The sequence below is a fragment of the Paralichthys olivaceus genome, chromosome 2 (assembly GCF_024713975.1).
Source record: "Paralichthys olivaceus isolate ysfri-2021 chromosome 2, ASM2471397v2, whole genome shotgun sequence".
NCBI lineage: Eukaryota > Metazoa > Chordata > Actinopteri > Pleuronectiformes > Paralichthyidae > Paralichthys > Paralichthys olivaceus.
Genome location: NC_091094.1, coordinates 11419271 through 11443611, shown reverse-complemented (window position 1 = coordinate 11443611; position 24341 = coordinate 11419271). Strand labels below are relative to the sequence as shown.

Here is a 24341-nt window from a genome sequence, read left to right as displayed (position 1 = left end):
CCACTGAAAAGCATTTGATTAGTCACCCCAGCACAGCAACAGGAACATAAATACTTCATCCGTGCAAATGACAAATGAGGCAATCAAGTCCAGGCCAGCATTCAAAGAGAAACTATTCAAATCCCCTCTAAATTAATTTTCTGCCTTTTTGTTGCAGTGGACTTCAAATTTTAATGCTGAATTCATTGGATGATGGTGATGATGCTTCTAGCCCGACTTCCACAGGCAAACTAAGCCATTTGCTTTCAGAAAATATTTTCAAAATATGTGAATAAATGGATTTAACTGGCAGAAAAAGTTCTTTATTTTTCTAGCTCAGCAGTAAAAGCCAAAGAATAGCACTTTGCAAAAAGAGACCAGAAAAGAGTGATTGTGGGCTGGACTCATTTTATATTCCATTTGACAGCAGAAACTCTACTATCCATCAAAACCCCTCTGGGTGAGCCAAGCTTTTCTACGTGGGATGAGTTCGCACTTGACTTTGACCTCTGAGACTCAAAGGACAAAGAAATCTGAAGCATGATATGGCCACAATTATTTTATCTGTCTATTGTTGCCTGTGTGATGGTAGAGAGTCTGAAAGTTCAATCCACTGATCAGATGAGTTGAATTAAGCAGAGACCAGGGTTGGTTTATCGAACGAGTGCAGTATAAAATGTGCTTATTGATCCCCAAAGCCTTTAAAACTTCTTTCTGTGTGTAATTAGGTTTAGTCTTCAAGATCTGCAAGTAACTTTATATAAAAAAAATAAAACTCAAAGAAACAAAGACAGAAACAAATCATACCGATGAAACATCATTTCATCTGATGCCCCCAAAAGCAGAACAGCAACATTTCCCTGTGACTGACATCACAAACATCTCATCACATCCTTTTTCGATGATGTCTGTGTTGCAGTTTTGTTGAATGGGTGACTCTGTCTAATGAAGACAGTGGGCAGAGAAAAAAGCTTATATTGACGATGTGTTTGCTTCTTAGTTTAACAGATCTGGGTATTTTGCTACATGAGGAACATATCCATCAAAATTCAACCCCTCCCTGACTACCATAGAGTGTCAAGAATTCTCCTCTACAATGTATGGGCTGAACGACAGTCACCCTTTCAAACCAACAGGAAACAATACAATACATGAACCGGATTGTAACGTCAGACGGGAATCAAACAGTGACTTTGAAATGTTGCTGACTATTAAACTTTCAAACTTTACACAATATGTATTTCACTTGGGAGCAACCCATTCATTTCCTTTGTGCATTGCACTGTGGATAACAGTGTCCTCTGACAGCACACTCAAACATTAGACAGATTTAGCATGTGTATTGTCTGGTTTGAGTACACTTAATATGGATTTGGGGCAAAGCTGCCAGTTTGAATACAAAGAGTTTCTTCTGGAATCGGTTGCAGCCTTGATGAAAAACGAACGTATCGCTCTAGCGACTGTCAGTCACATGCCAGCATCCCCCGGTGATCGGTTTTGTCCTCTGACAGTTCATGGCAACAAGCCCCCAGCTGAGAGAGGCCTCCATCTGACACTCCTTCGAAGGAAAAGAGGAGAGAATGCGTAAAGGTTGCAGGTGTAGCGTCTGACACAAACAAGGCCAACAGGCAGAGAAATCTGTCATGCTGACTGGTGTCTGAGCACATCACTTAACAATGAACTGCCGGCAAACTTTTTTTTGAAGTACAACTACTTGGGGAGATAATCATTGCGCCATCCGACACTGAAGTTCCAAATCATCCATCACCTCCCAATGTTACATTCTTGATGTAACAAAAAAAAAAAAGCTGACTGCAGGCTAATAATCTTTCACTCCTTCTTGCATACCATGGAGCTGAGGTGAAAGCAATGGCCTTTTGCTGAATTACCTTCCCTTTAATCAATGACACTGCATTGGAAAAAATATCTCCAGGAGAATGGCCGGGCGAGTGTGTATCCATCATACAGATCCGCAATGGAGCTAATGGATGACCCAAATGCCTCAGTGTGTCAAGACTCATCTAACATTCATCAAAATGTTGAGACACTATAAAAAAAAAGGACAAATGTTTCAACACTAGAAGAATGAATTAACATATAATATATACATAATTCTGAAGCACAGCAGAGAGCAGGGATTTTACTTTGATAACGTTGTATACACATATTTGCCCTTCAGGGTAAAACGAGTTCATAAAGCTCGAGAAGTTAATCTACAGAAATTGCAGCCAAAATAATTCACAAGAAGCAAAAGTGTCTCTGAAGAATCCTGAGAATTAAAAGAAAGATGCTTTCAAGTTCAATCATCAGTTGTAATAACAGTGTTGGTTTGTATATATCTGTTATCTGTTGTATTACATGTCTGCCTGTCAAGGCAAAAAGTCCCCCCCCCCCCCACCAGGCCTTGTGTTAATATTGTGTTGTCTTGCTTTTTGTTGGTTGTTGTCATATACTGCTCCTTGTGTGTATTTTAACAGCTGTTGCTCTTTCTTTTATGAAAGCCAGGCCCTGTTTATGTCTCTATATTTTTCACTGCTTTTATCGTTGTGTTCTCAATGCTTTTATTCTTAACGTCTGCGCTTCTGTTGCCTGCCCAGGGACTTTGGATGAAAATTTGCCTCTGAGACTAACTCTGGCTTTTTCCTGAATCAAATAAAGTAATAAAATAAAATAAATTCTGCTGTAGGCAGAAGGGCAAAGGCTTCATTCAGACCCAACCAAGTCACACTGACAAGGAAAAATGGACCATGTCTGTCTGTTATAGCTCCAGTTTGATGCAAAAGATAAAAGTATGAATACGAAAAGACTAGTTGATCATTAAAAAATACAATGTTCATGTGACAAGGACAAACATGGTTCAAAAATGAAATGAAGTCTAATGTGTTGTTGATATATTCAGAGCCGTAGCCAGGTTTCTAGAAACACTGAGGTCTTGATGGGCACCTTCACCCTCTGGAATATTTCAATTTTCATTATTTCTATTTCTTCACACTACCAGTATAAAATTATGAGTAGAAACACATAAAAACAAATTTGTTGTAGATAAATATGTTGGTTAGAAATCATACACACACACACACACACATACACACACACATACACATATATATACAGTACAATTCATTGGTATGGTGTATCAATAACATTTATGTGGTATAAAAAGGCAAAGTAATGTTGTTATAATAACGGATCATTGTAAATCATAATCCTTTGCTATGTAGTTAAACAGTAATTGGAAAAATACAGTGTGTCAATATGAAAGTAGAGACAGACCGACCAGGGAACTATGGGGACTTAGATAATGAACAATGTTTTTCATTTCTTATAGATAATTTGAATTTAGAATCCATTGAACGACCTCGATGAGAGGGTGGAGATTGTACCTGAGCATCCATGAGCAGGTGTCTCATCAGAGTCATGGACTTCCTCAGGGTGTCCCTCTCTCCGGGTATGAAGGCCACATCCTGGTCCGCCAGGCTGCAGGGTCTGGTCACCATGAACTGAGCAATCTGGTCGTTCAGGCTGTTCAGAGACTGCACCGCTGCAAAAAAGAAATCAAGAGAGAGGTGGGTCAGCGAAAAGTCAAACCACACAAAAACACACAACTATCAGTTTTGGTTTGTGTTTCATTTCTATTCCCCTCATGAAGGCTGAGGAGCTCCCAGGCTTGTTGTTGGTGTTTTGTTTCCTCTCGCCCCATGTGGGATTTTCTGGATCAGACTTGTGTGATGTGAGACATTTCTTTTATCCACAGCTGGACTGTTTTCACTGCTCTGCCCTCAGAATAATCCCTCTTTTGGACAAGAGGGGCATCATTAGTCTAAATCCATTACAAAGACACATTCAGGACATTACAGTATATAATCCATTTCTTCATGCGGAGTCCCAGTCATATTTTCTGTTTGTGTTTTTCAGTTAGAGTCTATATCAACACAATATGGTGTTCAGAAATGTCTCAGAGTTTGCTAAGAGGTTTCCATTAAGCTCTTTGGTCAGAGCCGGTGGGTGGTAATGTAGAAAAGTCTGATCAATGCTGACAAAAATATACTCAAAGCAACAAAGAAGAGTCATAGAAATGTGTTTTGTCAGCGCAGTCAATCAAACAGGAAAATATGCATATATGCAGCTAATGTTGTTAACTAATTATGTTCATGTTTTTCAATCAGTAATTAAACAAGCAGCTACCAGCAAGAGGGCCGTTAATTATCCAAATGAAGTAAGGAAACCAAACATCATCCAAAAGCTCAGACCTTTATCTCGTGAGTGATTGATTCATTGAAAATGTAAAAACAGAGAGAACGCTCACTTTTACAGAAGTGTCCTGATTAGAGGGAAATATGAATATGTGAAAGAAGTAATGGTTGCATAAAGCTTTTAAAAAAAAGAGATAAAACTAAGAAAAACTAAAAAATAGCTAGAATATTCGACTAAATAGAAAGATGACACAAGTATCAATTAAAATATTTATGTTCATCTGGTGTATTTGAACTAGAGATTGCTACAATAGATCCAAAACCAAAATACATCTGAATTCTGGGGAAAAACATATACAATGATACAAGGTTGTCTATGTTGTCTTGGGGAAAATGCATTTGCAGCGGGGGTCAAATCCAACAAGACAACATCACCAATGACAACAACACACCATAAGAAAATAAAAAGAAAAGAGTGAAAACATTGAGCTGGTACAGGGAATGAAAGTTTAAGTGCTAAAAGTGTAGCTACACAAAATATAAATGTGCAAAGTACTAGGAATGGAAAACTGAAACCAAGTGTGCCAAAGTGCAGACGGGCAAATGTACAATGTATCGCAAGCAAAGTGCCATTAAACATTTGAATAGCCCTCAGATTAAAAGAGACGAAGCATATTAGTTCAACAGAGACCGTGAAACACGGACCTGAGCGCAGTGGACGATGTAGGATTCTAAATCATGGAGGTGCGGCCTCAAAAAGTTGCCTTTTGTTTAAATATGTCTCTCATCATCAATAAATAGACAGAAGGAGATCAAAGAGATTTATTATATGTTAGAGTGAGCAACAAAATAATCTTTCCAACGTTTAGTTTCTACTTTTGTCTGACACACACAATCAAACTAAAACTGATTTAATTTACATTTTTGATTTAAAGAAGATGCTCACATTTCAGAAGGAGGAAGCAACAAATAATAACTGCTGTTGAATGTAATTAATTAAATAAATCAATTGTGTTTCACAGCGCTGGTCTCCTCAGAGACAGAAACTGAATATTTTAAAGGATGTAAGAACACTGGCTCTAAGTCAATCACCACTTTCTCTCTCACGTACACCAGTGAGTGGCTAAGAGGTCAATTTGGGCAAAAGTGACAGAGCGAGCGAAGCGACATGTGACTCGCCAAGGTCGGCTTTTCAGCACAATGATCAAAGATTTATGGACACGCATTCCTGCGTTCTCTTGAACTGCAGGAGCGAGGCGAAAAGAGGCATGTTTACGAGCAGACAGCAGCACAGCAGTCAGCGTGGCATATATCAAATCAGTGCTGGGTAGATAGGGGAGGGGGGGGTGTTTACAACAGAGGTTGACGATTGGATTCTAATTTCACATCCAGCGTTTACAAGGTGTACCTCTGTGCCCCGGAGATGGGAGAAGACGTCGGGCAATGACACGCTGCTGCTGCAAAAGACATGCTGTCAAACTCTGAGCACAGACACACCCTCTCCTCCAGTTTCGATTTTTATTCATGCATTCTGTCACACTCTGTGATGCCTGATGGAGAAGACAGGTGGCTCAATGTAAAAGCAACGTGACTTTGACTGCTCTGAATGAATCACATCACAATCAAAAACTGCTAAAGCTCCTGGCCGAGGGCGACAAGCGCCAAACAGTGGTAACGGAAACCAGACACGATGTTGAATGTGAAGGTGCTGAACCTTTTGTAGTAACCGATGGATTCTCACTCGTGAAATTGCAAGAAGTTGTTAAAATTCCTCTCCAGGCTGCTGACATCCCTGATCAACATCTGACAGCAGATCAGGTCTGGAGGTGTGAATCTAAAGTCTTCACCACCACCTGACACAGCAATTAGTTTAGCAAACCATACAAGGGAAAATCAGCATGAAGACAATCGTACAGAGAAGACACCGGGACAGGACGGGATATAATGAGATGTAATAGCTTCGTGTGTTAAACACCCTAGAGTCCAGGGTCATTTTGGTCCTTTTTTGTGACATCCAATTAATTAAATTCTGTCTGTAATTTGCACCTTCGCAAATCATGGCAGCAGATCACAAAACATAACAGTATTGACTAATGGAAAAGGTGTCAACAAGGCTCGTTTGCTGATTGGACAGATGCACTGTCTGTATTTTTAATGTTTAGTGATGTGTCGTTGACGTGCAAAGCCCTACATCCTTACTTTCATCTAAAAAATGTTGTATTTCTATAAATTCAAAGTGCATTTGGTCTTTTCACAGAAACATGTTGACGATCAGTGCATTGATTTGCAGTCTTTAATCACTTGCTCACAGCATTGAAGGGTTAGATCCTTCATTCTGGGGCATTTTTCTAAATCACGACTATGCAGGATCTCCCATCGTACCTACTGATACAATATGAACGATTATTTAAATCAGAGGATTATTGTAGTCCTTTGTGAAACACACTCCCACTCACAGGTGGCCTGGTGCTTCTGGTGGCTGAGATGTGGACAGCTCATTACAATCTTTGTAACCACCCACAGGAGCAAAACAACATCAACAATGAACTCTAATGAGGCGTGTTGGTGTCTTGTCAGCCTTCAACGGTCCTGTGGAAAAAGAAAAAAGACGCCCCCCCATAAAAAGCAATATCCATTCCCATTTCTACATATGATCGCTGTTAATTTGTAATATCGTACAAAATATGATCAAGGGAGTTCTTCGTTTTTTTCTAACACATGCGGAATACAGCAAAATATGTTCAAATGAGTTCATTAAACTGTCCAACCAGAAAGTATGATGAGAAAAATATTACAATGACTCACTTTGAGGACTGACAGTTACAGAAAGATAATCACTGCAGCCAATCACCCTCTTCCAAGGCAATTTGAGGAAGTTCCAAGAACAACACTTTTCGAGCCCGAAAGGCCCGGGATCAAATGACAGGACAAGGAGCATCTGTGAGAATCCAAGGCAGGCACTGAGAGGAGGCTCGGCCACAGTTCAATTACAACAATGCCAGATACATATGCAACAGAGTATTGCTGAGGGACAAAAGCCGGCAACTGAGGGGGTATAACACAATCTCTTGCTCTCAGAACGAGAGTTAGCGACTGCCCATTTGAGGATTTGGAAAACATTCCGCTGTAAAGCCTACTACAAGTTTGTTCAAACGCAGGGATTTGGACAGATCAATTGTAGCTTAGCAAAGTTTGCTTCACATAGGAATGACTGAATCCCTGCGACAGCATCAACACAGACTGTCATTTTTCTGTTTGCCTCATTGTTCTGCATCAGTATCTGCAGGAGGGTCACTTGCACTGTTTTCTGAGGATAAAGTGTCTCTGAACCAAATTACAACATTTGCTCTAAAATGATTAGTTAAAAGCATCTAGTGAACTGCAAACATGTTCCAGGAATCAATTTATGTTTATCTTTATGTCTGTAACACACACACATATAATTGACAGCTTCATACTTTATATTACACTCCACTGTCTCGCTCCCTCAACATCTCCTCTCTCTCTGGCTGGTGTCCACTCATTGCTGATGCAGAGCAGATGGAGGCTCTTGTTTGTGCAGAGCTTTGTCTGCCATTACGGGTAAAGCCAGTAATATAATGTGAACATGAAGTGCATAATTGTGACAGTGGAGATTGACCTCACTGGAAAACAAACCGTGTGAGACATATACATCTCTTTGTGTGGCTGTGTTCCCTCCTGACTTAAGCAATAACAAATCACAGAATCTGCCCAGAATAGTGAAAGCGGGCTGATGCTGAGGCATCTGTCAGGAGGATCCCTTCCACTCTGTATTTCATTCTTATGTCCCACAATGCAACAGGCAGGTTGTGGCTCGTTTAGATAATAAACAATATCGGATTAGTTTCTGTATGAGTGAAACAAATGTTGATCAACTTAGTGTAAGCTTATTATTGGATCAATAAGTCTGTCGAGATTCTCATTGAATTGGCTGAGTGACTGGGTCAGTTGTCTCCAACAGTGTAGTCAAATTAGTCATTTAAAAGTTAAACTGGATAATGAAATAACTTTGCCAACAACTTTGTGAGGCAGCACGTTGAACACAAACATCTGTATGGTCAGTGTCAATCCTGCTATGCAAGAGTTTCAGTAGACGTGAAAATCTTATTTAAGTGTGCTGACTTTTTGTATTTATCTTATTTAGCTGAGGCTGAAGGTATTTTTTGTCATATACTAAAATACTGGTCGAATCAAACTTTTGACCTGATGATGGTGCCACATGGAATGTTAACTGACAACATCTCTGAAGGGAACATTTATGTCTACACTCAAATTCATTGGAATCCATCCAGTAATAGTTAATGTATTCTGAAAGTGATGGACCAACTGACTGACACCGTCATGCTCTCTCTGCAGAGTCTCTCATTCAGTCAAACTTCAAATTCAAGCGTCTGAAGTAAAACACCTCCAGGAAACTCCACTGACCATTTAGGGAGAGATATTTTTAAACCACTACATGAAACTAAGTGAAGTGAAATTGCAGCCACTTGTAAATAACAACAAAAACTGATAAAAAGTAAATCTAATATTGAGCCCTGTGCTCTCTAAGGAAAGATGTATGTGGACACATTTAAAATCAATCTGCTGCTACAATGAACTTCAGTAGACTTTGAAACCTGGCTGCAGGAATTTGCTCCCACACTGCAACAAGAGCCTCAATGAGATTGGCAACGTTCAGCAATAAGACCTGAATCATCAGGTGCCAGATGGGATTGAGGTCAGTCGAGTTCATCCAGAGGAAAACTCATAAAACGTTTTTCTGTTAAAAATGCATAGAACTGTCTAAAATATCATCTTCAATTATTTAGTTTTTCACTTCCATAAGAAACAGACCTAAGAGACTATTGTACTCACTAAAGCATTAGAGGCTGAGATATCCTGCTGATATTTCCAATAATGCAACACAGCAGCATGTTTCATTTGACCCTCAGTGCTCTGCAAATGCCCAAATCTGTCGTTACTCCACACCATCAAGTTAATGTTCATGACGTCTCATAAAGAAAGCTCTCTCAAAGTTTCTCCACAGAATACAGACAAGTCTGATATGTAATGTGATGTGTGAAAGACTGCCCCCTACACTGCCCCTCTGAAACTGCAGGAGACGTCTGCATCAGGCTCTTTTGGACCTTTGATGGAAAAATACATCATTTAAAGTCATCCATATCAGAATCAAAGGACCTTAACTAAATGCCAAACCATACTTTGACATAATGTATACAGTCATGCAGACACTAATACTCTTTGCATTGGAATCACAAAATGAATTCTGAGATAGTGTTGCAATTTATGATCTTCATGTCTGAAAACATAAATAAAATAAATAAATCCTCAAAAAAAAAATCTACACAGTTAATTTACCAAAAACACATCTTAATATATACATGTGCAGTTAGTTTCACTTTGACCTTTTCATAAAGTGAATAAACAATCAGCTGAGGTAAAACCCTTGCAGACCCTTCACTGCATCTCCCTTTGCATTACAGTATCCAGCTCCAGTGTGAGGACCGCAGGAGGAATTTCATTTTGCCCACAGCAACATTGCCACCACCTGGCAGCTTTGATACATGCTGCGTCCACATGAAATAAAGACGCACCTTCTCTTGCTGTCTCACTGATAGTGGCCTGAGCAGCTGCATTTTTCTAAGAGGGGACGTGGCCTCCACACGATAAGGCCACTGAGTCAGCTCGAGACAACCAATCCAAAACATCAAACACTTAAAAAGGCAAACTGTGTTGAATTAATGATTCTGTTAGGTTCCTTTCATCAACTCTTCAAAAACTTCAAATGAGAAAAATACAATTATCTCCAAATAAAAAGTAACTGTCTGATCTGTCTGAGTCCTGCTACTGATGTATAATTAAAATAAGATATTTAACAGTCCAGAAAAAAGCCAGGTTAAAGTGCCCGACAGTAATATTGCATTACTTTGATCAGTGTGCCACTAGTGAGAATAACAACAGACCAATGTCGAGTGATCCAGATTTTTTCTTTTCTTCCTTTGAATCAAAAACTTTCGAAAAATGAATCCTGGGGAGCGTGTCCAAGATAAAAGCCTCCGATGGACCTTTGATAATCTATCTCCTCTTCGACACCTGATGAAATTAGTTAGACGGTGGTGATTCTCACAAAATCCTCCAGTCGGCCACAACAAAGCTTCACACACATGTAATTAGTTTTCAGATAAGGAGCAGCTCTGGTTGATATCAGATGGAACGGTGTTTGCAATTATAAAAAAAGGCCACGTAACTGCCTGCTCGTACAAACGGTCAGGGATCAGTTGAGAGCCGGTTTGAATAATTTAAATTGATTTTCAGGGTTAAAGGTTAATTGACATTAATTAAGTGTCATAACAGCTTCATCAGTCACAGAGCAGGTAAAACGCTTACATCCTTTAACCTGCCGTATACGAGTTGAGGTAAAAAAAAACTCTCTTGTCCTGTTACATAATAACCCTGTGTTGATGCTCAGTGCACTCAAGAAGTGTGTGTTTTAATTAGCGTACAAATTACTCTGCAACCTGCCTCATCCGTCCGTATCAATTAGAGACGTCAAATGTTTGCCTGAAACAAATCACTTTGATAAGAACATGTCACGTTGAGCTGTGGAGGAGGAGAAAAACCGCATCAGTGACAGCAGCTGCAGAGGAAGACAAAGCTCAATGCGTCAACGCCATCATGTTCTTTTCCACTATTGTTGGAGAAACTGATACTTTTTCTGCTTATATAACACATTTCCTCACCTCAACTTCACCTCTAATGTTTAAGACAGACAAAAAAAAAAAAACACATCCAGTTTCTGTGCCGCAGATATCTCAACACATTGTCACCATTTGTTGACATATCCACAGGAATGAGAGATTCACAGCACAAGATGGACCTGGGAGTGAAAGGTGCATCGCTACTGGTTATTTTTTAAGATACAAAGCATAGAAATTAGCTCAGGGAGAAACTTTGCAAACACGCTACAATTGGCAGTCAGAGGGGAGTAAACTTCTCCGCTCAGATAAGGAGGGGGGACGAGGATCCTTTAGTTGTTTTCCCAGAGGTCAGGCTAAACATCCCTTGTTAGAGCAGACCTGGGTGAGGAGCTCAAACATGACATTTCAGAATCCAGAGGCTGCACGCCCGAGTCATTTTTTCAAGAGCCGAGCCTGCAGGCGACACCGCTGACAAGGCCACAGCCAATTAGGACTGTTTGCGAGCAAGTGTCTGTACCTGTCTTTTATGGCAAGAGAAAGTGGGTCAGAGCCGGAGTGCATCTTTGAGTCGCAGCACGATGGCAGCGTGCACAGAACTCACAAAACTTAAAACAAGACAGACGGGGATTAAACAGCTGAAGTTCATATTTGCTCTAATATAAGTTGACGGTTCTGAATCCGTTATCATCCTCACCCACTTAGATTCTCAGAATTCAGTTTTAAAGCAGGTTTCCAGTCATAGGTGAGTTCAGACAGCAGGTATTAGCCTCCACTATCATTCATTAACACGCTGCTGTGCAGGTAAACAACTCTGGGAGTTCAAAGACACATCAACTCAATATGATGCTAAGTTAGACGGGGCAATTCTTTTTTTTTTTTTTGCTTTCCCTTCACATCAAACACTCAAACTCTGCTCGCTCTACATATTCACATGGCCGGTACTCGTGAGCCCAGAGACGAGGGAGCTGAGCGGTGTTTAACGATGCCGAGTGTATCTGCACCATGTCTGTGCAGGGATAGCTCCGACCAGGCTGACATCAAGAGTTGTGATGCAGAAACCGTTTGACAAAACTGCTGATGTGATGCAGTTGTGGAACAAGGATGGAGCCTCTGATCTAAAGTCTGTGTTCAAGGTTTCAGATCTCAGCTTCGTCCACATGCCTGGTAACAAGTCACACAGATGGAGAGACGACGTGACAAAAAACTCAACAATAAAACAGACTTTAACTTAACAGAAACTAGATATATTATAAAATATAATACTGTATTTCAAAATATGACAGCAGCCTGATGATTAGTTCACAGATGTCACTGAAAAATCTGATTGGTTGAGGTGGGAAAAATCCAAATCACTATTGACTGTATGGATTTTTCAGATTGAACCTGTGCAAAGTGTCTTTTTTAGACTAATGATCCAAAAATTTGGGAAGTGATGAAGCTTAGTTATTTATCTCACATTGACTTTAAACATATCAATACACTAAGTGGCAGACTAAATCCTAATTACACAAACATCAGTTCTTTCCATAAAATAATGACTTAATTTCTTCTTCTCAATATATTCTGCATGACTCCACTGGTAAAAAGTCCAATTAGCTCGCCTTAAGGCTTCACTGTGGCTCATATTCTCGGTAATGAGGAGGTTGTTTATTCATGGGATGTTGCTCCAAAGACTGTATTTAATTCATACACTGGTAAATTAAGGGCGTTTTCTCCTGGGATTATTATTCTGCTTGTTGAAACGGTGGAAGGCTGTGGAGCTCGACAGGTGCTGTGACGCATTGACGTACATGGATAGATAAGCGCAGACATTTGTGTCACACCAGTGGCTTCTGAACATTTTACCTCAGCTTGTCCTCATCAGTGTGAGATGGAAGCGAGGACAAGGAAGTATTCAACAAGCAGGCGGCAGCAGAACCACCAGAGGCGTCTGTAAGAGCAGCAGAGTGTTTGATGTGAGTCACTGAGGCGTCGGCTCTGGTGAGTTGGTTTCAGTGACAAATCTTTACACACAAGCTGCAGCTAATGTAACATAATATGCGAAATTAGTAGCTCAATACTCACATTAAGGCCTATTACCATGGGATATATGAATAAAGCAGCCATTGAGCTCACCACTGTGGTGGTTGGCTGGTGGTGAACACGTCTGCATAAACACACTCACCTGCAAACACACACAATCTCCTCTTAAACTCAGTGGGTTTCACAATGAGCCTCTTCTAATTAACACCACCGTATCATGAGCTCTGGCTGATTCTATGCTCATGTGATCTCCTGACATGAATCAAAGCCGACTCCTCTCTTGTATCCGCATTTAAGAAACTCTGGACTAAATATAGCCGTCATCTTTTGTGGGGTAAACTGTTGGCAAAGTAGTCGAGCGACTTCAGCTTGCATATCTGATTCACAGTGCTGAGGTTCAAACGTAGCTCTGCTCATTAGCTTTGCATGCTGTCAAAACATCACTGAGCTTCATGCACTTCAGCAAAAAGTGTGAGACTCTTTCTATAATTCAGAGGAAAAACCGCAATAAGATCCACAAATATTTAGCAACTCACGTGGAAGTTTAATAGACAAAACAATCACCAGATCCAGATCTGCGCCAAAAAGAAATGGGTTCTTTCCTGACCCATGATGCATCCTTCCACCAAGTTCTGTGGTCTTGTAATTAATGTGTGACTTTAAAGGGGAAATGTGTAGAATTTAGACATCTAGAGGTGGATTTGCATGTTGCAGCGGAACACCCCTCACCTCACCCTCTCCTTCCAAACTTGAAAGAGAACCTGTGGTAGCCTCCAGTTGTATAAAAGGTACTAGTTTGTCCAGTTTGGACTACTGTAAAAAACATGGTCACTGCCGTAGAGAGATCCCTCTCCCAATATTAATATAAAGTATTTATATCTAGGGTTCATTATAAGTTAAAGAAAACAACAACTTGTACTATTTAGAGGAAACACATTAGTAAAAACATCACTAAGATCATTTTATATTCAATTTCTGCCAATAGATTGATTTCACCTAAATCTTACACACTGAACCTTTAAACCAACAACCAAACAGACAGGGGTGAGAAGATCACCTAAGAATTCCTCCTTCGGTTGTTAACATTTTCTGGTCATATATGCAGGGAATCATTCCAACTGAAACTCACACTCTCTCATTGTAACACTGATATACACAGTCTGCACGGTTACTTCTATCAAGGCATGGCAAGCCCTGCATGTTAAAGAGAAGCACCCCGGAGAATAGGTTATATTTCATCACCACAGGAGCGGCTGCAATAACTAGTGATGTAAATTTATACAGACGGAGAGCATGCCAGATTCTCCTCAGGTTTGCTCTCTGCATCGCAGTGCTGCCGTGCACTGAGTGATAAAAAGTGGGATGTCTGATGGGGCAGGATAATATTTACATTCATGCTGGGCTGTATAATAAGGCCACCATTTTTCAGCTCAGGTGCTTTATGTTTGCTGCAATGAGGCAACAGTTTTGACGTTCAGACTATGAAATGTATTTTCTGTGACTTTAAGTTCTCTCTAAGTTTTCAGTTTTGTGTGCTGTGCTGTAGGTGTTCACTGTTTTCTTGTCCCTCCTTCTCCTCCTCTCTCCATTTACTCCATCTGCTCTGTGCTGTATTGAGACATGAGCAATAGGGTTTTGGGAGGAAGCTCAGCATGTGTCTGCAGAGCAGCGCTGAGCAGTAAGGGGGTTATGGCTGGCAGGGAGGGAAAAGGAGGCCAGCAGCACTGGGCAGGGTGAGGAAGATGTGCAGAGTCAGCAGACCGGCAGGCAGAGGGTTTAATGATGCAGAAAACAGAGCGGAGTTGAACAGCACTGGAAGCTGCTTTCCAAGTTTTTCAATCTGTTAAGAATATTTGTCATCAGAGGGGCGGCATGGGGCTGCAGTGGTTAGTTGCTGCTGCCTCACAGCAAGAGGGTTCTTGGTTTGAATCCCAGTTTAGCCAGGGCCTTTCTGTGTGGAGCTTAAAGTTGTTGATTGCTGGTGATTACATTTCATTTAGCTAAGGCTTTTATCCAAAGAAACTTACAATAAGTTCATTCAACCATGAGGGTACAAACCCAGAACAACAAGAATCAAGTAAGTACAATTTGCTTTATATATATATATATATATATATATATATTTTTTTTTTTTTTTTTTTTTTTTTGAGTGGCTAGCTCGCAGTGAGGGAGCAGCAAGCCAATTGGCAGATGCAGCACAGAGTGGACGGGCTGGGGTGTTAGGTTTGACCATGTCCTGGATGTAGACTGGACATATAGATTTGTATTCTCCTGATGTTGTGCAGCATGTATCTACAAGAGCGGGTTGTTGCAGCAATGTTGGCAATAAGGGAGAGTTTACTGTCAAGTATCACACTGCAGATTCCAAGCTGTCTGGGTGGGGGCTACCACAGAGTTGTCAATGGTAATAGTCAGGTCATGGGTGGGAGAGCCTTTTCCTGGAAGGAAAAGTAGTTTGACTTATTACCTTCCCTCCTCCGCTCCAGCTGACACACACAATCATACAGACGTCAAGATGAGCAGGATTAGCCCTCCTGTGGAACCTGCTGTTGTTCACACACTCTCCTGTCAGCTCAGTGTGTACACAGCAGATCGAGCGGTGACAAATTTAGCTGCTTTTAAAGTGGTGGAGATAAGTGACTGTTAAATCCGGGAGATGTGTTCGCTGAGCGCACAGTGCTCAGCTTATATGCATCCACTTGAATTTTTTGCATTTTTCAAAAACCTCAATTTTCTATGACTGTGTGTGTGTGTGTGTGTGTGTGTGTGTGTGTGTGTGTGTGTGTGTGTGTGTGTGTGTGTGTGTGTGTGGGAGAGATAGAGAGGGAAGAAGATTAAGAGGAAGTGAGTGAGAGGAGGCACCACAGTTCAAAGTGCGAGAAATTCTACAATCCCTTTTGAACAATGAAGCAATGCATGAAACGTCGCAGAAACAGCAAAGCTCTTCAGCTCTAATAAATCCAGCACATACTATAAAGCACATCAAGTTTGCTGCTGTGCTGCTGAAGCACAAAGTCGTTTTTTATATGGGACAGAGGACGACGCAGCAGCTGATGTTTTGTCCCTGGATCAGAAAAAAAGATTATTACATCAGTGTCTGCTGATCGGTTTACCACTTGTGTCCCCACTGAAATAACTGAAAAACTATTACCATGAAACTTAGCACTGATGTTCATGGTTCCCACAGGATGAATGCTCATGATTTTGATGATCACCTGACACTTTGTGTAACTGAAAACTACTGGATTGTTGGCCTCGAAATGGTACAAACATCTGTGTCCCTCTCAAGATGAATCATAATAACTTTGCGCATTCTCCAAATCTTGATTTTATGCTTTCACCAGGTCCGACTTTAACTTTGCGGGTCCCTTGAAACACACCCCCCCCAGCATTCCAAACATTCTGCTCATACACATAAATAGATAATAGTTAAGTATTAACCTTTCAGTGAAAACCTCCACCACCATCCCAGACACATGGAGATGTTCTAGTCAAACCACTAAAATGACTAAGCTTTTGGCAGAAAGCTAGTCACATGGGGCCTTGTTGGGGGGTTTTCGACCATGATGACACTGAAGTCTCCTGTACGTAGCCTATCATAAGCTTTAAGCTAAATTGTTGTTGCTGTGGACTAACAGAATTTGCAGTTCTCAGGTTCCTTAGCAGTTGCCTGCTTTGCTTACAGTGTTGCAACGCCCCTGACTTGTTTGTTTTATAACCAGATAACTTTTGATACTTTAGCCTCAGTTGTACTTTGTGTCTAATGCTTGTTAGCAAATGTTAGCACCATTTGCATGAGCATGTTAGCATTCTGACATTGGGCTCAAAGCACCGCTGAGCCTCAGAGCTGGTAATGTAACTTTAGACTCTTTGGTAATATTTGATCACTGTCAGCTGAAGGTGTTGATTTGGTGCATCTCTTACTTTCCATTATTTGTTTTGTGTGATTAAGGTTTTTTTTTTATTGATAGTATATAATCCGTCAAACCGGTTTCACATCTGTTTTTATGCTGTTTGTTTGAGCAAAAAAACTCAAATATTCTTGTATCTATCACATAAAGTATAAACTCCAACAAAAAAAGAAAAAGTAGTAAAAGAAAATAAAATACCACAAAGAGCCTCTCTTCAATTTTTCATGCTTTAAAACTGAGTTCTGTCAGGAGCTCCAGCAAACAGCACATGTTGCATCATATTATTCTAGCATCTGTCTCTTTGTGCTGTGAGTGACTGGTCAGGAGTTCATGAAGCTGTTCATCCTAAACACTTTATTTCCAGTCAGCCTGGAGACTCCTGTCAGTCAAGGAGAGGATGTCAAGGTGCAGACGTGTTGGTGCTGAGAGCAAACGCTGAACTAATACAGTCAGTGAACTCCCATCGGTTTATTGATCAACCTGAGGGAAAGTGTGCTAATGAGGATACATGTCATCCCTGCCATGAAGACTGAAGCAGCATATGCGACTAAATACACAACATCGTACACAACAAAGACTGAGCACAGTTTGTAGATATTAATTATTTAGCTAAAACTGAAACCAAATATTTACAGCAAATTATAGAGAAATGCCGCTGAGGAGAGCTCATACCTCCAACAGAACCCACACACTAGAAATCAGTTCCCTAAATGCGCCTGACTTTTATGCCTCAGTGTAGGAAACAGGCAGTGGCCGAAGGCTTTACATTTTCAGAGTGTCTCTCGTCCACGTCTATCCAATTATTATGAACACGATATCTCAAGATCACCTTGAGAAAATGTCTTTTTGTTGGGACGTTCAGTTGGACTCACAGATTAACTGATTAGATGTGGATGGTAAACTCAACGGTCAGGGTGGCCTCTGTTTTTGGCCTCTTGTACATGATATCTCAAGTCTGCTTTGACTCACCAGTTGTCATTTGGACTCAAAGATTAAGTGATTAGATTTCAGTGATCAAAGGTCAAAACTCACAGTGACCTCATGAGTCTGCAAAGAAGCGTAGCTTGAAACTGCACTGGTTGGTGGATACATACAACTGCAGTGCACTATTTTTAGTTTTAAATCATTAATGCATTATTCCCTTGGGAATTGGTAAAACGCAACACTAAGGAAAGTGGGAAAAAAAATCCAGATTCAAAATTTCAATTTCAAATATGAAATTTTTTTTGACCCATGTTCCATTATTCCACCAGGTTTTGTGGAAATCCATTTTTTGCATAATCCTGCTGACAAACAAACAAACCAACCAATCAACAAACAGATGCAAAAGCACAACCTCCTTGGTGGAGGTCATCGTGCAACTGCTATGATTGGCCAGAAGCTGTCACTGTGATTGGGGAGCACTGACTGACAGAAAGACATGCGATGGCCACCAGTCTCTGTTCTTAAATCCAATATAGGGATTAGAGGAGGGAGCATGATCTAAACGAGGCCTGTATCGACTGTAACTGAAGGGGTTTTCAGGGCTGCTGGAGAAACCCAGGGACCAGGATCAATAAAGTAAGTAAGATAATATGAACTGGGGTGAGGGACACATTAGGCAAATCCAATAGTGGCTATAGACATTATTTGCATATTTAAGTGTCTGATTGAATATTTGCAAAGAGACAAGCTAAAAGTTCTGTTTGCTCTTATGAGATTAGTCTCCATATACTCCTGCACTGCAAATGACTCAATTAAAAAAGCACGTAAAAGAGACACTCTCTTCCTGAATTACATCAAACTATTAGGTCTGATGGCCGACAGCCCGGGAGTCTAATAGGGATGAGAACACTGGCAATAAGCCAGAGGCTTGACCTCCCTGAGTACAGACACGAGAATGACACTACGACACCAGAGGGAGAAGGAAGGTTTTCAGACACCACAGGCCTCTGTAGAGCTTCCTCTGGACTCCACTGCTGCTGACAACCTTACACACTGCGTCTGTCCTCACATCAGTTGTCCACTGGAGCTGAAAGGTGACTGAGACGGCTGCAGTGTCAGGGCACTCCCCCTCCTTCTTTTGAAGGAGTAGTAAAGCCTGAGTTTGCAGGAATGTGTGAAAATGCAGTAACTGTGAAAACAAGTATTTTTTTCTTGTAGGTGTGCACCCTCCTGAACTTTCCGTTGCCGCAAGCAGTTTGAGGTGGAAAAGTAGGACAAATTGTTGGTATAATTAAAAGGTAAGATAAAGGAGAGAAATCCACTAGCGATGAGGAGATAACACAGAGAAAGTCAAGATGTAGTGAATAATACATGGGGTTCTGAGAAACAGCAGGTTCACTTGTCGTTTGCTTTTGGGCAAAATTATGATCATAGCTAAACTGCACATATGAAAAAAGCTATTTGGACAAAGGGACAGTCTTGTTACAGTTCAATAGTGCAATTCACACTGCACATAGGAAGGAGGAGGTTTTATCTCCAAATGTTGGAACCCATCTACTAACAGCTCCCATTCTTCTCCTCCTAGTTTCATTTTCTCAAAAACCTGTTTATTCCTGTCAAAAGATGATTCACAGTAACTTTGCATAAAACCCAATTTCAGTTCAATACATCAAAACACAGCGGCAGCCTAACTGGAACTGCGATTAGCATATCTGTTACATTTGTGCCTTTTGCTTGTGCAAACACTCTGACAACTAATCTGTTCATCAAACAGAATTTGCATGAGAGAGATAGTGTATGCACACTGCACACAAAAGACTTTCGGTGAAAACAGATACGGCATTATTCATTTATTTTATTTTTTTAATATTAAATTTAGCTGTTTCAAATGTGCCTCTACATTCGTAAACACTGTACAGCAGTGGGACCGAACCCAGAGGTCACCAGATAAATCTGAGGGGATCGTGAGATGATTAACAACAGATGAAATAAGAAGATTAAAAACATGTTTCTGCAAATCAAATTATGTTTCATTCTTATTTTCTCTAATCTTCACTTCTTCTACTGTGAAGTAATGGGGAGACTTTCCTCTTTAGGCCTGTACAATGCCTGGGAAAGGAACATGACTTTGCTTGTCCTGCTCTCAATTCAGTAAACACACTTTGCAACATGTGATGATGGGTCACAAGAAAACAATGTTTTGTTTTAAGGGTCAATCGACCAAAACGGTTGAGAACCAAGCAGTATATTACATACGTCCCTATTATTTTACAGCTGGTCCTCATTAGTCTAAATTCTGTCTATATCTCTTTAATTCTTCACGATTTATTTTGAAGGCTCGACTGGCTCAGCTGTAAGCCATGATGCAACATGATATGACTCTTCAGCAGCACCGCACCCTCAACTTGTTTTACCTTTTCTTTCTGCTGTGATACCCTCCAGATGAACTGACCCAGTCACATACACAGTGAAACATGTCAATGCAATCACAACACACCAGTCCATGTGAAAAGTTCTACTTACATCTCAGTACTCAGATTGAGTTTTTTTAGTGCACATAAAACCAGAGATAGTCGCCCTCTCTGCTCGCCAAAGAAACCCCAGAAAAACAGAAAAAAAACAAAGCATAGCAGCAAAACTCAAAAACCTTTCATTTAGGAAAGACATTTGAAGTGTTCTGCCTGCATGTCTGAAACTAATAAATCAGAGTATTAAGCCCACGGATACATCCACACAAAGTGCATTATTTATAACAGGGTGCTCTTGTGCATAGAGGAAGCGCATATGGCAAGACAAGGGAAAACACGCTGCAGTGGCCCAAAACATTTCCATGAGGAGAAACGAGCTGCAGATACAGAGGATGCCAAGTAAGAAAAGCTAAACACATATTAAAGGGGAAAACAAATGCAACAATGAAGCAAAGGAAAAACTGTGCTCCAGGAAACAAAACAAATAAACACTGCAAATGCAAAACCAAAAAGCAATATCCCCCTAGAGGCCTGGAGAATTCAATTACAGCAGGTTTGTCCTTGTTGGCCACCGTAGGCGATGAACATCAGAGACAACAACACAGACCCACTGCACCAAAGTGACTCAAGCAGGTGAAATAAATCCAAACAGATGAAACCCTCCAACCCAGGTTAGTAAGAATGTGTGAAGGACCATGGAGTGTAAAGAAAGATGGATGACGCGTCTCCACTGCTGCCCAAGATCCAGAAATGTAGACAAAATTACCAGGATACTTAAGGTACCATCTTGTGCCGATGATGTCATTTGGAGCCAGAAACTGTGGCAAATAGATTGGGGACAATCAAACAAATGTAACAATTTGACAAAACCATCTTTGAGAACGTCTATTTTGACTTTTTTGTTATGTCCATGTCCCATCCACTAACATGGAGGAGATTTATGACTTAAGCTGGAGCCAGTCACCAGGGGGCAATAAAGAGGCATCCAGGCTATGATCGGGGAACATGAATTTTCCAGCTCAGGAACATAACTCATGCGTTTCATTATTAGCTACAGAACAAGCTGTCTTAGCACAATTTGTTGCTAATGACTCTTGTGTGGAAACTCCACTCAGACACTTCTCACTCCAGGTGGTAATGAAGCCAACAGCTGATGTGCCAAAGTCAAAGTGTAAGCTGTGAAGAGATGTTTTATTTGGATGTCTGCCCTGGACTCTCCTCATTATTTATCATGGCGCCTTATGAAGAATCACTTTGCATTCATGGCAGAGTGCAGGGATCAAAAGACGTCAACTAAGTTCTTGCAGCGCGACTTCAAGAGCAGAGATAACCAGGGCAGATGAGGGAGGATGCAGCTGACACTGTCATTCTGGAGGCGAGTCAATCTGCGCTCCCATATTCCTGGGAGAAGTGTGTACCCTGACTTGCTGCATTACATATTAAGATATCACTGAAGTAGGCAGCACTCCAAGGTTGTGTTCGAAGGTTCTGAGCCGCGAGAAATTGTGATTCATTCAGTTTTCAATAATTTAGCCATCAGTCCGAGCTCTGAGAGCATCACTGATAGTGTCTCACCCTGTTAGACTCAACTCATTAATACTGTACACCTGCATTATGAATATATTTCAGAGAGAATCTAAAACACCTGACAGTAAAAATTCTAAGCAAAGTAAAAAAACATTATTCACAACATATTCCCCTGTAACTGCTCTGTTATCATAACAACAAATCCACACAGCCGCCTGTTTCTGATTTGTCTTTATATACAAAACTTCCCCTTTTGCCAAAATGCCACCCCCCCCCCGAAACAGCTGAGCCACAGCCCCAACCTCCACCCCCGCTCCGTGCCTGCATGTTTTCACGTCTGCCTTTCCTTAAAAATACAAAACATACACAAGTTAATGCGTCTGACCTGCTCCCCAGAAACTTGCTGCACCGACAGAAACATCAACTGCAATCACAATCACAGAAACATTCTACGGAGGATGAAAAACAAAAATCTTGAAAATGGTCATTTCCTCTTGCACATCACAGAGATTCTTCACTCACTGAACAAAAAGAACAGTTTACCTGCAAAAACTAAGATTTTTTTGACATCAGCAGCCGGTGATGTTGACTCTGACCTTGTTGCACCTTAAGAAAAGGTTTGTTGCCCCACTCAGCATTAAAATGGCAATGAGATTGAAGATGGTGTAGAAATGCTGCGATGAGTTACGCTGACATGTGGGACATGTGGCTGTCTAATGCTTTGTCAGTGGGCAGGAGGGCTGTGACTGTGGCTACTCACTGGCTTGCATGAGCTGCCCCTGGCGTCCGAACACCTGGGAGAAGGTGGCGTGGCTGCAGGTGATGGTGTCCTCCATGGCTGTCCCACTGGCACACACTGAGGAGAAAGAAAGAGGGGAGGGGGAGAAGATGAGGGAAGGTCAGTTCCAAACACTGCGTCACATCAAGATGGGGAAAAAGAAGAAGAGAGGGGAAAAAGGTAAGAAGAGGAAAAGAGGGAGAAGAGCTTACCCTCAGCTGTGGAGGCTGGTGTGTGATCTCTGGTGATGACTGCTCTCCTTTGGACTCGTCCTGCTGCTGCTGTTAGTGATGCTGCTGCTGAGGAGCAAAACACAGCCCCGTGCTGCTTACACCAATACGAGCAGATCTGCCCGCCGCACAGATAATGGGAGGGGGGTGTGCCTGCCTGCCCGCCTGCTTGCTTGCTTGTCAGCTTGCAAGTGTGCACACGAGATAGAAAGTTCTCTCAGTGTGCAGCTGTGAGAGCACATTTATGTGCACGTGTGAGGGAGCGTAATAGAGGGGCGGCAAAGCAAGTAGCAGAGCTGGAGGCACAATTTGCTGTGCCAGCTTTCTGATCTCGGAGCTTCGTCTGTGCTGGCTGACAGTCCTCTCATGCGGCTCCGCAAAGGCTGGGTTGAATTGGAGAGCAGAGAATAGGGTGGGAGGCGAGGGGCGAGTGCAGCGTCTCTGGCAGGTAAAAGTCAATCCTCCCTCCCTCCCTCCCTCACTCCTCACTCTCAGGGTAAGTAGACAGCAGCATCTGTCCTGTGGGCACAGAGCAGGACTGTTGTTTTCTGATCGGCGTGAATATGCCCCCTTTTTCTCTCCTCCCTCTCCCTCCGCCCCTCTCCTCAGCTCTCATTTGCTGTGCCTGAGCAGTAACATCTCTCTCTATCTCTCTCTCCCTTAGTCTCTCCCCACCCCATGCAAATCCCCCTCGATCCATCTTAAAGCCTGGGCCACTGCTGGGGAAACAGATTCAAGCAAACTCAAGTGCTTCATCTTGGAGGGATTGTATAAAACGTGAAAACTAGGGCTGGTGGAGAGCTGCTGCTTTCCAGAGGCATCATCTTGGAAGGGAATTGAAGAAAACAGCTGTAAACCTCCTCTGCCTCTGCGTTTAGTGCAAAAATTAGATTTACACCTTCCTCACACTGCAGCAAAAATGTACATGACGGTGTTGTGTTAAAAAAATGAACAGTGGCGTGATGAAGCTCTTAAAACAGCCTCTCAGGGCTCCAAATGTGTCTTGAGATACATTTTGCTTGTTGTGCAGCAGTTGGCATAGAGACCTCCACCACATTTAAGACACACTCAGGTCGACTCTTACCCCTGTGTAGTCTCTAAAACCTGCTTTAACCAACCGATTTCCTCCACAGCATAGAGGGAAACAATATTTGCCAGGAAGCCCATTGTCACAGAGCCATCTCTCACACGGATGCTATGCGAGGCGAGCACGCCAGAGACCTGACCGCAGCGCTCACATCCTCCCATCACATCCTCCTGTTTTGAAAGGAAGCAGCAGGATGCTCGATGGGCCACAGTGGGAGCTGGGGTGGAAGGCGCGGCCACAAACGCTGCGACTTCAGCAGGTGGCTCTACAGGTTACTCAGAGAACAGCGAGACATGAAAACCATGCCCGTCTCTTTAAAGCATCAAAGTTAGAAACTGTACACAAGCGTATGTTTACAAAGGAGCCGTCAGAGGCAGCGACGAGCAGCATGTGGTGGCATCCGAGCCCGTCTAAAAGAATCTGTAAAGTGCTACGGACAGGCTGAGAACCAGAATTTCACAAACGATGAGAAGACTCGAGATGCGACTTCACTTTCATGCCTG

The 24341-nt window shown here is 41.7% G+C and overlaps 1 protein-coding gene across 7 annotated transcripts in view; it reads right to left on the bottom strand.

Annotated features, from left to right (window-relative positions):
• The window catches only part of kaznb (kazrin, periplakin interacting protein b), a 105837-nt gene extending 82550 nt beyond the window's left edge, over positions 1–23287 (bottom strand). For 3 of the 7 annotated variants that reach the window (XR_011244735.1, XM_069535739.1, XM_069535732.1), the window contains exons 1-3: positions 22734–23271; positions 22504–22599; positions 3363–3520 (exon numbers count right to left, since the gene is read on the bottom strand). Coding sequence is in view for 6 of the 7 variants with exons in the window: in XM_069535739.1 (XP_069391840.1) it covers positions 3363–3520; positions 22504–22579 (234 nt within the window). In the remaining variant the exon portion in view is untranslated. Of the gene's footprint in view, positions 1–3362; positions 3521–22503; positions 22600–22733 lie in introns of all 7 variants that reach the window. The other 4 variants (XM_069535697.1, XM_069535700.1, XM_069535724.1 and 1 more) reach the window with 4 other exon arrangements.
• Between the last annotated feature and the right edge of the window lie 1054 nt (positions 23288–24341).